Source organism: Poecilia reticulata, chromosome 12, assembly GCF_904066995.2.
Source record: "Poecilia reticulata chromosome 12, P_reticulata-male-v2, whole genome shotgun sequence".
NCBI classification, from domain to species: domain Eukaryota; kingdom Metazoa; phylum Chordata; class Actinopteri; order Cyprinodontiformes; family Poeciliidae; genus Poecilia; species Poecilia reticulata.
In genome coordinates this window covers 31,746,821-31,761,102 of record NC_088841.1, presented here as the reverse complement: position 1 = coordinate 31,761,102, position 14,282 = coordinate 31,746,821, and the positions used below count along the sequence as shown (strand labels likewise).

Genomic DNA, 14,282 nt, shown 5'->3' with positions numbered 1-14,282 from the left:
TGTGGATTATTATCATTAAAACCATCATTTTCTTCATTCAACCTGGGTCCACTGCGTCTGCCTCTCCACCCACCAACCACACTTCATGACATAATCGTTGTCAGGCTGCTTTTGGTAACTTGACGCACTCCTTCTGGTCATGTGTTCAGCTTCACTCATTTTGGAAGAAACTTTTTCACTTTTTTTCCAACAGCTTTTCAAAAACATTGGGACTCAGAGACACTTATTGCCATCAACGGGGCCTCCAGTGCTTTGCGACCAGCCAGTAAGAATGAGTAAATGGCTGTTAGGTGCGGTGATTGCTAAAAGGTTGATTTTGAGATTTTGGAAAGATGACTGTGCCTACGTGGGCCAAGTACTCTACATTTGTAAAGACTGAGATATTACAATGAAGACAGAGTCTGTGTGTTTGAGAAGATATGGAACCCTGTACTAAAATGTCTTCAATGAAAGACTGCAAATGACAGACCTGCCACTGCTTGGTTTGTGTAGTTATCTTCTTTGATTTTTTTTGTATGTTTGTGGAAGGAACTGAATCAATTTGTGGTGTATTTATCTCATGCTGTCTTGACTGTGTTTTATAATGTGCTGATTTTGTACAAGTAAGGGATGGGTGGGAATTTGATGTGTTAATGTATGTCGAAATGTATATTTTTTTTTGGAGGCACACAATCAACCCAGTACCGGTTCACATTCTTGGGCAAGAAAGACTCAACTGGTATAAGTTCAATTTTTGCCTAAGTCAAATTTAGTAATTTGAGATTTGCCTAAGAAAAATTGGTAACACTTTATTTGAAGTGGTGTGAATAAGACTGACATGACACTGTCAAAAACATGACACAACACCTGTCATGAACATGAAGAAGTCTTTATGAATGTTTATGACTGTTGTCGTGAAGTGTCAGTTGGTAAAATAATGACACTTTTAATTCAAAGTTGCATTGAAAGTCCATTAAAAGTGCCAACTTTGGATGATTTTGTAAATTATGATAATTTAATGCTAAGTTGGCATTTTTACTGGACTTTCAATGCAACTTTAGAGCAACTTTGCATTAAAATTGTCATTATTTACCGACTTGGTTTTCCCTCGCCCGGACGCGGGTCACCAGGGCCCCACTCTGGAGCCAGGCCTGGAGGTGGGGCACGATGGCGAGCGCCTGGTGGCCGGGCTTTTACCCACGGAGCCCGGCTGGGCTCAGCCCGAAGAGGAGACGTGGGTCCCCTTCCGATGGGCTCACCACCTGTCCAAGGGGCCAAATGGGTCGGGTGCATTGTGCTATGGGTGGCAGCCGAGAGAGGGGACCCTGGCGGTCTGATCCTCGGCTGCAGAAGCTGGCTCTTGGGACGTGGAACGTCACCTCTCTAGTGGGGAAGGAACCGGAGCTAGTGTGCGAGGCTGAGAGGTTTCGGCCTCACCTCGACACATGGCTCTGGTTCTGGAACCAGTCTACGTGAGAGGGGCTGGACGTACTTCCACTCTGGAGTTGCCCGCGGTGAGAGGCGCCGGGCTGGAGTGGGCATACTTGTTGCCCCCCATCTGGGCGCCTGTACGTTGGGGTTCACCGAGGTGAACAAGAGGGTAGCCTCCCTCCGCCTACGGGTGGGGGGATGGGTTCTGACTGTTGTTTGTGCTTACGGGCCAAACAGCAGTTCAGATTACCCACCCTTCTTGGAGTCCTTAGAGGGGGTACTGGAGAGTGCCCCTCCTGGGGACTCCCTTGTTCTACTGGGGGACTTCAACGCTCACATGGGCAATGACAGTGAGACCTGGAGAAGCGTGGTTGGGAGGAACGGCCCACCCGATCTGAACTGGAGTGGTGTTCTGTTGTTGGACTTCTGTGCTCGTCACGGATTGTCCATCATGAACACCATGTTCAGGCATTAGGGCGTCCATATGTGCACTTGGCACCAGGATGCCCTAGGCCGCAGTTTGATGATTGACTTTGTCATCGTCTCATCGGATTTGCAGCCGTATGTCTTGGACACTCGGGTGAAGAGAGGTGCGGAGCTGTCCACTGACCACTACCTGGTGGCGAGTTGGCTCTGGTGATGGGGGAGGAAGCCGGTCAGACCTGGCAGGCCCAAACATGGAGCTTTAGCAGAAGTTCAAGCTGGAAGACTCCACCCCCTTCATTCGCCCATCGACGTCATGCTCATCTCCGACCTCAGCGCTGGACCTCACCCAGCACGTTCAATCAGCAATCAGGCTCTGCATAAAAGGATCCACACCATAGCCGTCAGCTGCTTCCCAGTTGCGTTCAATCCGTTCATCGCACGTCACAGCTTCTCAGCCAGCACGTCTCAGCTTCTCCACAGCCTCGTGATTCCCCGTCCTTCGACCTCGCATCTTGCATTGGCCCTTTCTTTTCCACTCAGACGCCCCTCGGATGCAAGATATTTCTCCTGGCCCCAGCCTCAATCATTTGAAGCAGCTTTTCCCTCCTATCTCTCACCTGCCTGGGGTTTCACTTACTCCACGATCCACCTCCTGACCTTCGGCCCGTGACGCACGACGCATTACCTCCCGCACAGTCAGTGAGACAAGGTAGTCAATTGCGGAGCTCTACGTTGAGGTGACGGCCTGTCTAAAGAAAGACGACAGAATCAAAGAGGATCTGATGGAAGCAGCAAAAGGCCGTCTTCCTTCGCCTGGCAAGCTTCTCTCACTTCCGCATGTCGTTATGGTCAGCATCTTTCCTGATTTTCCCCTCTACGCCCGTCTCGGGTTGTCAGGACGCTCCCCAGATGCAAGAGATTCCTCGATGATTTCAAGTAGCGTCTTCCCCCTTTCTCTCGCCTGACTTGGATTTCTCCATCTCCCGCTCCCTCACCACCTACTCCACGGTCCACCTCTGGCAAGCGGACACGTGATCCCACTGTTTCAACCCACATCATCTTTCTTCGCCTCAGCTCCTTCACACCAGCACCACGCTATGGATCAGCAATGCCTACGGTTCACATCTCCTGCATGGCCGCTGTCAGTCCGCTCTGCAACACCTCTGGTTTTCCCTCACTACGCCTGTTTCAGGATAAGACGTAGCATTCTCATGTCTCATTCAAGTCTCGCAATACTTCGTAACGCAGACACCTGTCATTAGTTTATCCCCTCCTGAACACGCTGACCGTATATTCATGTGCCACTCGAGTTCTAATATCTATGGACTTTTACCCAAACATCGACTAAGTTAAATCATTGTCACGTTTAATCATCATCATGTTTCTCCGAGGCTAAACATAACATTAGTTCAGTAGGTGACCAGCTGTTGCATAAGAGCTGCAAGGCGTATATTAGAATCCAGACAGTCATGGAGGGATATCTTCTGCATAAATAGCAGACGCATGTGCATTCAACTGCAGAGAGCAGAGCAGCCCATCTTTAACAGGTCGTTTGGTCACCGCAGTTATCTATCTGCTTCACATTAGTTATTTGTTGCTAGTCAGCGCACCTGAGCTATATTGTAACTCATGCTACCCAGGCCGGGCAGCAAGGGCGGACATCTGGGTGCATTGCCGCCTTCAGTTAATTGTGTCCCGGCTGTCTGCAAGCCCCGTGTTTTACCTACATGGCCAATTCTTTGATAGTCCTGCACCGACTTGGCACCGGAATTTCCTCCACTTCCCTTATCGTGTAGTCTGCAACCTCGTTCCGCAATTAAAACAGTTTTATATGCACATCGTAATCCATTTTTCAAACCGCCTACAAACGCAACGTGAGCCCAGAGACGTTCACACCATTGCTTGTTAACAAGACGCCCGTGGCTATTGTCGTTGTGTATGTTCAGCTACGTAGATTCATTCTGCCTGTTGAAGATTCTAGGTTGTAATATATTTTTGGAAAATCTCTGGCTCTATCTTCTGCTCACGGATCCCAGGTTCTCCCGGCGGGCCGAAGTGAAACCACACAGAAAATGAGCGTAGACGTCACAGAATTATTGACTTTAATCCAAAAGAAGACATGAAATTACACCTGAAACTGCAGAACAGAGACGCGCATTAATTTACCTGAGACAAATGGAAAGAAGGAAGAAGAAGGCAAAGATGTGCTTAGACGTCTTTGGAGAATTGCAAGAGCCAATCCGAGTAGTTACTCCCGTGTACAAGGTTTTATAGTAAAGGCGTATTCTGGTCTTCTATTTCTTCAAATAAGGCGTATCCTTGCTCATCCATCCAGGAGCTTTAAATTTATTTCTTATAATGACCTAAACAGCCGATTCAATCAGTTAATCTCGTCTGGATCAGGTATTCGCGTCTCGGAAGGCCTTCACATATCAGCGGCTTGAGGCATGAATTATCATTTACCTAATTGTGGACTTTTGCCCCGTTGCGACGGCATACGTGCAGTTGAGTTGCTTGCCAACGTAACATGAAGTTGGCTAACAATTCATCTTTGGTTCGGTTGAGCCCGTCCAGCGCTTTTTCTAATTATTAATCAGCCTTAAATTCCTATTGATGAGGGTCTTTGTCCAATCATTGTTCCCAAAAAGAAAACAAAAAAAATTGCTGTGTCCATTTACTACTTATCAAAAGCAACCTTAAATAGAAAATGGTTTAGTCTCAATGTAAAACATGTTTTTAGCATCTGATTTATAGGAACTTTTTCCAGACGCACAATGTATAGTGGTGTTTCATATTTCATTCAGGTAGCACAGTACAGAACAATCCAGAGGATTTTAATGGTCTTGCAGTTACTATTCCAGCAGGTGATCAACAACTGATTCTTTTCGTAGCTTAAGTTTTAGATTTTTCTTAGTTGTTTCAACTTCAGGATATTCCTGGACTACTTGCTTCGCCGCTATCAACCGATCTGTCCCATATTCAGATGTGTCCTGTTCAAGTCCCGTTGGTCGCTACTCAGTTCTTATTTCAAGATCTCCCGAAATCAGCAGATTATTTCCCAGGCCATCCTGCCACTTTCAGGTTACGCAGTCAGTTCTCTTGCTTACCCCAGTCCCACACTCAAATGTGCTCATTCCAGTCTGACTTCTAGGCCAATAGCCATTAGTCACTTACCAGTCATTCTCGTGGGTCTGACACTATGGCAATCATCACTTGCAGGTATCCAAACTCCCAACCCCACTGCCAGGTCCAGTGGAGTTCAATCGCATGGCATGTCTCAACACGTCAAAGCTTTTCGATGAGTCTAAGATGGCATTTCCTTTCTATTTCCCATTTTAAATTCAGCCCATCGGGCATGGCCCTTTTGGGGGTGATCTCCTATAGTTGGTTCAGCTTCACCTTCAACAGCTCAAGTTTCCAGCTTTTACAAAATTGTTCCCAGGCTGTAACCTGTTACCTGAGTGGCTATCTCCGCAAGCAATCCCAAGTCGTCGCTCTCATCAGTCGTGTGTTACCATAAAGCTGAACCTTCACCACTCCGTTTCATGTCATCAACCGACTTTAATCTTATATCTGCTCGTTTCACCCCTGATCATTTTGACTCTATTGTTGATGAGCCGTCTCTCTCCACCTCTGCTCAGTTCAGTTCAGCTATTAGATGGAATCTCTCATTTCATGTTTGATCTCAGGTCTTGCTCTGTTCCTCATTTCGAATCTTAGTTTCTCTTTATGCTCATCCATAGCTTTAGATTACATTCAACCAGTCTCCAAGCACTCCCTCAACGTTATGTCAGCACTCCTGTCTTTTTCAATATTCTCTTCATATGATTATGCATCTCTTCCTCGTGTCCATAGCTCACTCTGTGCTAGACGAGCACTCCGTATTTCGCTGGTGGTGGTTGGTCTACCTTGTCCAAAGTGTAAACTTATGTGATTGTCCCTTCTGTGTCCTCCTATGCTGCTACCTACAGGTTCGTTTCTGTGTTATTACTCACTCGCATCCTCCAAAGATTGAACCCGCAAGTCTACTTCTAGCTTCTTTGTCCTTCAACCAATCAGCTCTATTGCCAACCTTTTGGTTTCCCTGAAGCTATCTCGGTAACCTATCAGCTTTAGCAGTCTGATTCTATGCCATCCCAGTAACCCTGCATGTCTCTGCCCCAACAGCTGTCCCACGTCCCAGCGTCACTCAAGCCCCTGCAGCTGTCCCACGTCCCCGCGTCGTTCAGTCCCTGCAGCTGGCCCATGTCCCAGCGTCGTTCAGCCTCTGCAGCTGGCCCATGTGCCAGCGTCGCTCAGCCACAGCAGCAGGCCCATGTCCCAGTGTCACTCAGCCCCAGCAGCTGGCCTATGTCCCAGCGTCTCTCAGCCCCAGCAGCTCGCCCATGTCCCAGCATCGCCTGCCCCTCCAGCAGGCCCGTGTCCTAGCCTTTCTCTTTGTTGGTCCATGTCTCAGTGGTTTTCCTTTCCTCATACTTTTCAGTGTGGCTCCCTTACCGTGGCCACCTATCCTACAGCCTTTCTCCAGATATATTTGTGTCCCCTAGCTTCCCAACTCCTGCCTGGCTCCGCACCTTCAACTATCCTTCACTCTCTTGCCCGGTATTATTTCGGCTCTTTCCTTAGCAGGCCTTCATTCTCCAGATGAGCGTCATAACATGAAAACCCCTCTATCAATCAAATTTGATTCCTTCTATCAGCTTCTCATCTTCTAGTTTTCTGCACTCCTTCGGCCTACAACCCGTACTTTTCTTTTCTCCATGCATCATCAAGTCGGCACACAAGTTTTAGGTCTCACCTTTCCTCGGGCCTCGGCCCCGGCCCCGGCCTCAGCCCCTTTTTTTGGGGGGAGAGCATCCCTAATCAGTTATCGGGATGTTCGAGTTCACATCAAATCTCAGCTCAAATTAGCTGCCGGGGTCCGAGCGCCAAGAACTGATATTCATTCCTGTCATTAAATCTTTAATTGTTCCCTTTTGTCCGTCTGAGTCTCTCCAGATTGAAGTGTAGTGAGGGTCTGCTGGGAACGTCTGGCGGAGTCCCCTGTTAGACGGAGCTTCAACTTCCATCTCTGGCAGAACTTCGAACACGTTCCGGGGGAGGTGGGGGACATTGAATCTGAGTGGACAATGTTCCTGTTGGTTTGCGACCCAAGAGAAAAACAGACTGGAGCCAGCAGTTGTAGAGTACTCAATACTTTTTTTTTTTTCTTCAGTTCAGTTCAGTTCAGTTCAGTATACAGTGTGGCATTTCAGGTCACAAACAAGAAGAGCAAGAATCTCTTTTTCACCTGAACCATCTGGCTTTTAAATGATTGGCTCCCACCAGGACTAATTGGAGGGGTGGAGAGATTCACATTTTCAGACAGAAACAAACAAACATTTGCACTAAACTATTCCTAAACAATGTCTACAGTTACAATTAACTCAAACAAAAACTATCTGGGCCCAAACAAAATTCAAAATACATCTCTCCTCCCTCTCAGAAAATGGATTTTCCCAATGAGGCTGATTGGTATCACCAGGTCCTTGTCAGCACTGCTCATGGGCGCGCTTCCATGGCAACACATGACCAGGTGACCTCAAAGAGAGAAGAGGATTAAAACAAGTAAATAAATCAAAGTACTTCCCAAAACAATACATTTACACAAATAAATTAGAATTCATAAAACACAAAAACAGCACCTGTTAGGGAGGAGGCACATCTCTCACACTTACCTCCCCTTCATGAGCCTCGCTGCGTCCACAGCGAGACAAGAAGTCTGCAACTGTATTCTCCTTTCCTGGAATGTAACCTATCTTGAACCGGTAAGGTTGAAGAGACAGGAACCATCGTGTGATGCGACTGTTTGTGTCTTTCATGGCCTCCAACCATTTTAGTGCACGATGGTCAGTCTCAAGGGTGAATTCTCGCCCCAGCAGATAATATCTGAGAGAGTCTATCGTCCATTTGATAGCCAGACACTCGAGTTCCACCGCCGAATATCTGGTCTCTCGCGGAAACAATTTCCTACTGATGTAGGCGACTGGTTTCTTCTCCGCCTCTTCTCCCTGCAAAAGAACCCCACCAATTCCCCTGGCAGATGCATCAGTCTGTACTATGAAGGGTAAAGAGAAGTTTGGGCTCTGAAGTACAGGTTCTTGACACAATGCCTGCTTCAAATCCTGGAAGGCCCTCTCCTGTGCTTCTCCCCACACAATTTTTGTCTTTGATGTCCCAGTGAGGTCAGAAAGAGGGGCTGCTCTAGCAGAAAAGTTCCTAATAAAGCGACGATACCAACCTACCAGGCCCAAAAAGGACCTGACTTGTCTTCTAGTTGTTGGTCTCTCTGTCGCTTTGATTGCCTCCATCTTGTCTTTCACTGGCTTTATGACTCCCCCACCCAGGATGTGACCTAAATATTGGAGTTCCTTCTTTGCCAATGCACATTTCTTGGGATGAATAGTCAGGCCAGCTTGCTTGATGGTCTGTAGAACCCGTCTCAGATGAATTAGGTGTTCTTGCCAGGAGTTGCTGTAAATGACAATATCGTCAAGGTAAGCTGCAGTAAATGATTCCATACCTGACAGTACCTTATTCATCAGTCTTTGAAACGTGGCCGGTGCACCATGAAGTCCAAAAGGCATCTTTGTAAACTGCCATAATCCCTGCGGGGTCCTGAAGGCAGTGAGAGGCTTAGCAGCATCCGTTAAAGGGACCTGCCAATATCCCTTGCAAAGATCTAAAGTACTTATATATTTAGCCTGGCCAACACATTCAATGAGGTCATCCAACCTTGGTAATGGGTAAGCGTCAAAGTCTGATTGAGCATTTACCTTTCTAAAGTCAATGCAAAAACGAATACTCCCATCTTTTTTGATCACCAAAACCACTGGATTGCTCCATTCGCTGGTAGATGGTTCAATCACGCCCAGCTTCAACATGACCTCAATTTCCTCCTTTAACACAGGAGACATCTTCTCTGGAATCCGATACATTCGCTGTCGAATGGGAACACTGGTTTTCAGATGAATATCATGTTCCACCAGGTTTGTGGCACCTGGTTGTTCTTTGAAAAGATCTGAAGGAACAATGGCCTCCAACTCCTGTTGCTGGGTGAGAGTGAGATGAGAGAGATCAAGTGAAATAACAGAGTCTTTTACAGATGGCAACTCACCCTCATCATCATCATCTTCCTCTTGCACTGCACGCACAAAGCATTGCTGACTAAGGGGCGGAGCCCGGGATTTCCACTCCTTAAGCAGATTGATATGAAAGGTTTGCTTTGAATTCCTTCTCTCAGGCATCTGAATCTCATAGGTTGTAGCACTTAGCTTCTTCATAACAGTATATGGTCCCTGCCATTTTGCTAAAAGTTTATTGTCAGATGTTGGAAGTAGTAAAAGAACCTTCTGACCTGGTTTGAAGGATCTGCATCTGGCCGTTTTATCATACCAGGTCTGTTGCTGCTGTTGAACCTTCTCCAGGTGCTCTCTGACGAGGTTGGTTGTCTCCTCCATCTTCTGTCTCATATTTAGAACATAGTTGATGACATTGGTTGACTGATCCTTCTTACCAACCCAGGACTCTTGAAGAACATCCAGAGGGCCCCTCAGCTGCCTGCCATAAAGAAGTTCAAATGGCGAAAAGCCAGTGGACGCCTGCGGAACTTCCCGATAAGCAAACAGAAGATAGGGTAGCCACTTATCCCAGTCTTTGCCATTGACAGAGATAAACTTCTTCAACATACTCTTTAATGTCCGGTTGTACCTTTCTACCAGCCCATCAGTCTGTGGGTGGTAGGGGGTGGTCCGAATACCCTTTATGCCCAACAATCTGTAGACCTGCTTAAGATTGTTTGACAAAAAGTTAGTACCCTGGTCAGTAAGTACTTCAGATGGAATCCCCACTCTAGAGAACAACTGGAGTAAAGCATAGGCTATCTGTTTAGCTGTTATGTCCCTAAGGGGGAAAGCCTCTGGATAGCGAGTGCTATAGTCGCACACAACCAGAATAAACAGATTTCCTGCTTGAGTCCGTTCCAGTGGTCCCACAATGTCCATACCTATTCTGCTGAAAGGAACATCAATAATAGGTAATGACTGTAGTGGGTACTTTGGGACATTCTTTCCGCCTGACAGTTGACACACTGCACATGATTGGCAGTACTCTTTTACCTGATTATAAAGACCTGGCCAATACAACTTGGCATAAATCTTGTCATAGGTCTTTTTAAAACCCAGATGTCCTGCCCATGGTGCCCCATGACCCTAATTTAGCACCTGTTCCCTTAGACTTTGTGGATCCACCAGTTGCTCACATGCTGTTTTTCCTCCATTACGATAAAGCAACACATCTCTAAGGATATAATACCCCCCCTCAGGCTGTTTATCAATTTCTCCCACAGCAATATGAGTTGCTTGATCAAGAAGACCATTCAGTGATTCATCAGACTGTTGTAATCTCTTGAAGTCAACTTGCGAGCCCACAATGTCCCCATCAAGATCTGGCAATCCCAAAGATGTTTGTCTAACTGTGCCTGCCATTTTCTGAAGCCGCCTTTGTCGTTTGCTTTTCCTCACTTTAACCACACTCTCAGAAGGAATATCAAAGTTAAAGAAGGGCAGTTCTTGCAGAGAATTCAGTTTAACAGTAGTCTCAGGGTTTATTTGCTGGCCTGTCTCCACAGTCTCAGGTAGAGGTTCAGAATCACCCCAGCTAATTGTTTAGCTTGTTTTTGTGATCGGGTTACAACATACACCGGCTTACAGGCCTGGATCAGTTCTGGCAAGACTGGAATATCCAGACCTAAAATAACTTTGATGGGAAGACCTTCCACTACACCTACACTTAAGAGATAAGTTTGGTTTGCCACTTCTAGATAGATCGCCGCAGTGGGGTAGGTTTTATGATCCCCATGCACACAGGAAATATCAAGGCCTGGGCCCTGTAAATAGCATTGATTTTCAAAATAGAAGGGTGGACTAAGGTCTGTGCACTTCCTGTATCTAAAAGAGCAATGGCTGGCTTTCCATTTACTCTCACCTCCATAACTTGTTTCTTACCCTGAAATTGGTCTTCTGCAGACAATGACCTTGGTACAGTGCAAAAATATGCTGATTTGGCTTTTCTCAGTGGACATTCTGGTTTTATATGACCCTCTTGACCACAGAAGTAGCAGACAACAGATTTTGTTTCTGACTTAGGCTTAGATGAGAACATTTTCCCCCTTTGCTTCTCTACCCCTGCCATCTGACTTGGACCACCACCCAAACCAAACCCCACAGACTTACTCTGCATTAAGCTGGACTTCTGTTGAAGGTTGTATCGGAAGGTTTTTGGTCCCCGTCTTGCAGCCAGGAAGTTTTCAACCAGTTCTGCTGCTTCTTGTGCCGATGCTGGGCTCCTCTCTTTGACCCATACTCTCAGCTCTGGTGACAGAGAATTATAGAACTGCTCCAGGATCAGGATCTCCCCAATCTCATCCTTTCTTCTCTTCTGAGGCTGTATCCACTTCAAGTAAAGGTCTTTCAGACGGTTGTAGAACTCTCGGGGGGTTTCATTCACACGGACCTCTGGCTCTCTAAAGCGTTGTCGGTACACTTCTTCATTAATTTCATACTTTGTCAAGATGGCTGCTTTTACTTCACCATAGTCACAGGAATCCTCTGCAGCCATAGCCACATACGCTGCTCGGGCTCTGCCGGTGAGATGAGGTACCAACCTTACTGCCCAGTCCCTCTCAGGCCATTGGTATGCCGTTGCTAACCTTTCAAAGGTTGTCAGATACTGTTCAATGTCCTCTCCCTCCTCAAACTTTGGAATATCAGATTGAGTCCAGACTCTTTGTTTTGGCTCGCCTCTAGATTTATGCCGAGAAGCTGGCTCTAAATCATCTTCTGAAGAGGAGCCTGAATGAGAACAAATTTCAGTTTTCTGCTTCTTCTCCAAGTCATCTCTCAGATTGTTAACTTCAACCTGCATCTGGTGCCATCTCCTTTCTTGCTTATCCTCTTCTTTATCCCATCTGTCAACAAAGTCACTCTGGAACTGAAGACATTTTTCCAGCATGGCAGCAATGTTCTTCATGTCCACAGATGCTGTTTCATCACTGAACTGCCAAGTCTGCTGACCTGTAGCTCCATCCTGCTCTGCTTCCTCCACTGGAGCCGATTCTGCAGCTTTAGAGCCTTTTGTCTGCTGCTTTGGACCCATAATTAGCAGTTATCTGCACATCAGCGTCGCATCCCACTTCTGACACCAAGTGTTGGTTTGCGACCCAAGAGAAAAACAGACCGGAACCAGCAGTTGTAAAGTACTCAATACTTTTCTTTTTTTCTTCAGTTCAGTTCAGTTCAGTTCAGTATACAGCGTGGCATATCAGGTCACAAACAAGAAGAGCGAGAATCTCCCTTTCACCTGAACCACCTGGCTCTTAAATGATTGGCTCCCACCAGGACTAATTGGAGGGGTGGAGACATTCACATTTTCAGACAGAAACAAACAAACATTTGCACTAAACTATTCCTAAACAATGTCTACAGTTACAATTAACTCAAACAAAAACTATCTGGGCCCAAACAAAATTCAAAATACATCTCTCCTCCCTCTCAGAAAATGGATTTTCCCAATGAGGCTGATTGGTATCACCAGGTCCTTGTCAGCACTGCTCATGGGCGCGCTTCCATGGCAACACATGACCAGGTGACCTCAAAGAGAGAAGAGGATTAAAACAAGTAAATAAATCAAAGTACTTCCCAAAACAATACATTTACACAAATAAATTAGAATTCATAAAACACAAAAACAGCACCTGTTAGGGAGGGGCAATCCCTCACAGTTCCATACCTCCATTGCCGAGGCGCCCTATCGGAGCTGCGGCCGCAAGGTTGTTGGTGCCGCAAGGTTGTTGGTGCCTGTTGACAGCAACCCTCACCTTCGGTGAGGGATGCTCTCAAGCTGAAGAAGGAGTCCTATCGGGCTTTTTTGGCCTGTGGGACTCCAAAAGCAGCTGATGGGTACCGGCGGGCGAAACGGCATGCGGTTCAGGTTGTCGCTGAGGCAAAAACTCGGGTGTGGAGGAGTTTGGAGAGGCCATGGAGACAGACTTCCGTACAGCTTCGAGGCGATTCTGGTCCACCATCTGGCGTCTCAGGAGGGGGAAGCAGTGCAGCACCAACACTGTTTATAGTAGGGAAGGTGTGCAACTGACCTCAATAATTCGGTCAATAATTCGGAATAATTCGAACACCTCCTCAATCCCACAAACATGCATTCTGTTGAAGAATCTGAACCTGGGCACTCTGGGTTGGGCCCTCCAATTTCTGGGGACGAGGTTGCTGAGGTGGTCAAAAAGCTACTCGGTGGCAGGGCCCCGGGGTTGGAGGAGATCCACCCGGAGTTCCTTAAGGCTCTAGATGTTGTAGGGTTGTGTTGGCTGATGCGACTCTGCAATATCGCATGGACATCGGCAGTTCCCCTGGATTGGCAGACTGGGGTGGTGGTCCCCCTGTTTAAAAAGGGGACCGGAAGGTGTGCTCCAATTACAGGGGAGTCACACTCTTAAGCCTCCCTGATAAGGTCTATTCAGGCGTCCTGGAGAGGAGGGTCCATCGGATAGTTGAACCTCGGATTCAGGAAGAGCAGTGTGGTTTTCGTCCTCGTTGTGGAACACTGGACCAGCTCTACACCCTCAGCAGGGTCCTGGAGGGTGCATGGGTGTTCGCCCAACCAGTCTACATGCGTTTTGTGGACTTGGAGAAGGCGTTCGACCGTGTGCCTCTGGAGTGCTTGTGGGGGGTACTCCGGGAGTATGGCGTACCGGGCCCTTTGATACGGGCTGACAGGTCCCTGTATGACCGCTGTCAGAGTCTGGTCCGCATTGCCGGCAGTAAGTCGGGCTCACTTCCAGTGAGAGTTGGACTCCGCCAAGGCTGCCCTTTGTCACCGATTCTTTTCATTACTTTCATGGACAGAATTTCTAGGCGCAGCTGAGGTGTTGAGGGGATCCGTTTTGGTGGCCTTAGGATCGCATCTCTGCTTTTGCGGATGATGTGGTCCTGTTGGCTTCATCGGAAAGTGATCTGCAGCTCTCACTGGAGCGGTTCGCAGCCGAGAGTGAAGTGGCCGGGATGAGGCTCAGTGCCTCCAAATCCGAGGCCATGGTCTTGAGCCGAAAAAGGGTAGAGTGCCTTCTCCGGGTCAGGGGGGTTGTCCTGCCTCAAGTGGAGGAGTTTAAGTATCTGGGGATCTTGTTCACGAATGAGGGAAGAAAGGAGTGGGAGATCGACAGGCGGACTGGGGCAGCGTCTGCCGTGAAGCGGGCGTTGTACCGGTCTGTCGTGGTGAAGAGAGAGCTTAGCCAAAAAGCAAAGCTCTCGATTTACCGGTCGATTTACATTCCCACCCTCATCTATGGTCATGAGCTTTGGGTCATGACCTAAAGAACGAGATCACGGGTACAAGCG

At 47.4% G+C, this 14,282-nt stretch overlaps 2 protein-coding genes across 2 annotated transcripts in view; one reads left to right on the top strand and one right to left on the bottom strand.

Moving 5' to 3' along the window:
• Positions 1-14,282, top strand: part of LOC108165980 (NLR family CARD domain-containing protein 3-like) — a 92,063-nt gene that overhangs the window by 64,365 nt on the left and 13,416 nt on the right. The window lies entirely within an intron of this gene.
• Positions 10,647-12,185, bottom strand: LOC103478351 (uncharacterized). The gene has a single exon (XM_008432114.2). The coding sequence runs from the start codon at positions 12,028-12,030 to the stop codon at positions 10,693-10,695; it is 1,338 nt and encodes a 445-aa protein (XP_008430336.2). The 5' UTR covers positions 12,031-12,185; the 3' UTR covers positions 10,647-10,692.

What these genes read in the sequence shown, in the direction of transcription:
- LOC103478351 (XM_008432114.2), bottom strand. Translation starts at nt 12,030, where the DNA reads ATGGGTCCAAAGCAGCAGACAAAAGGCTCTAAAGCTGCAGAATCGGCT.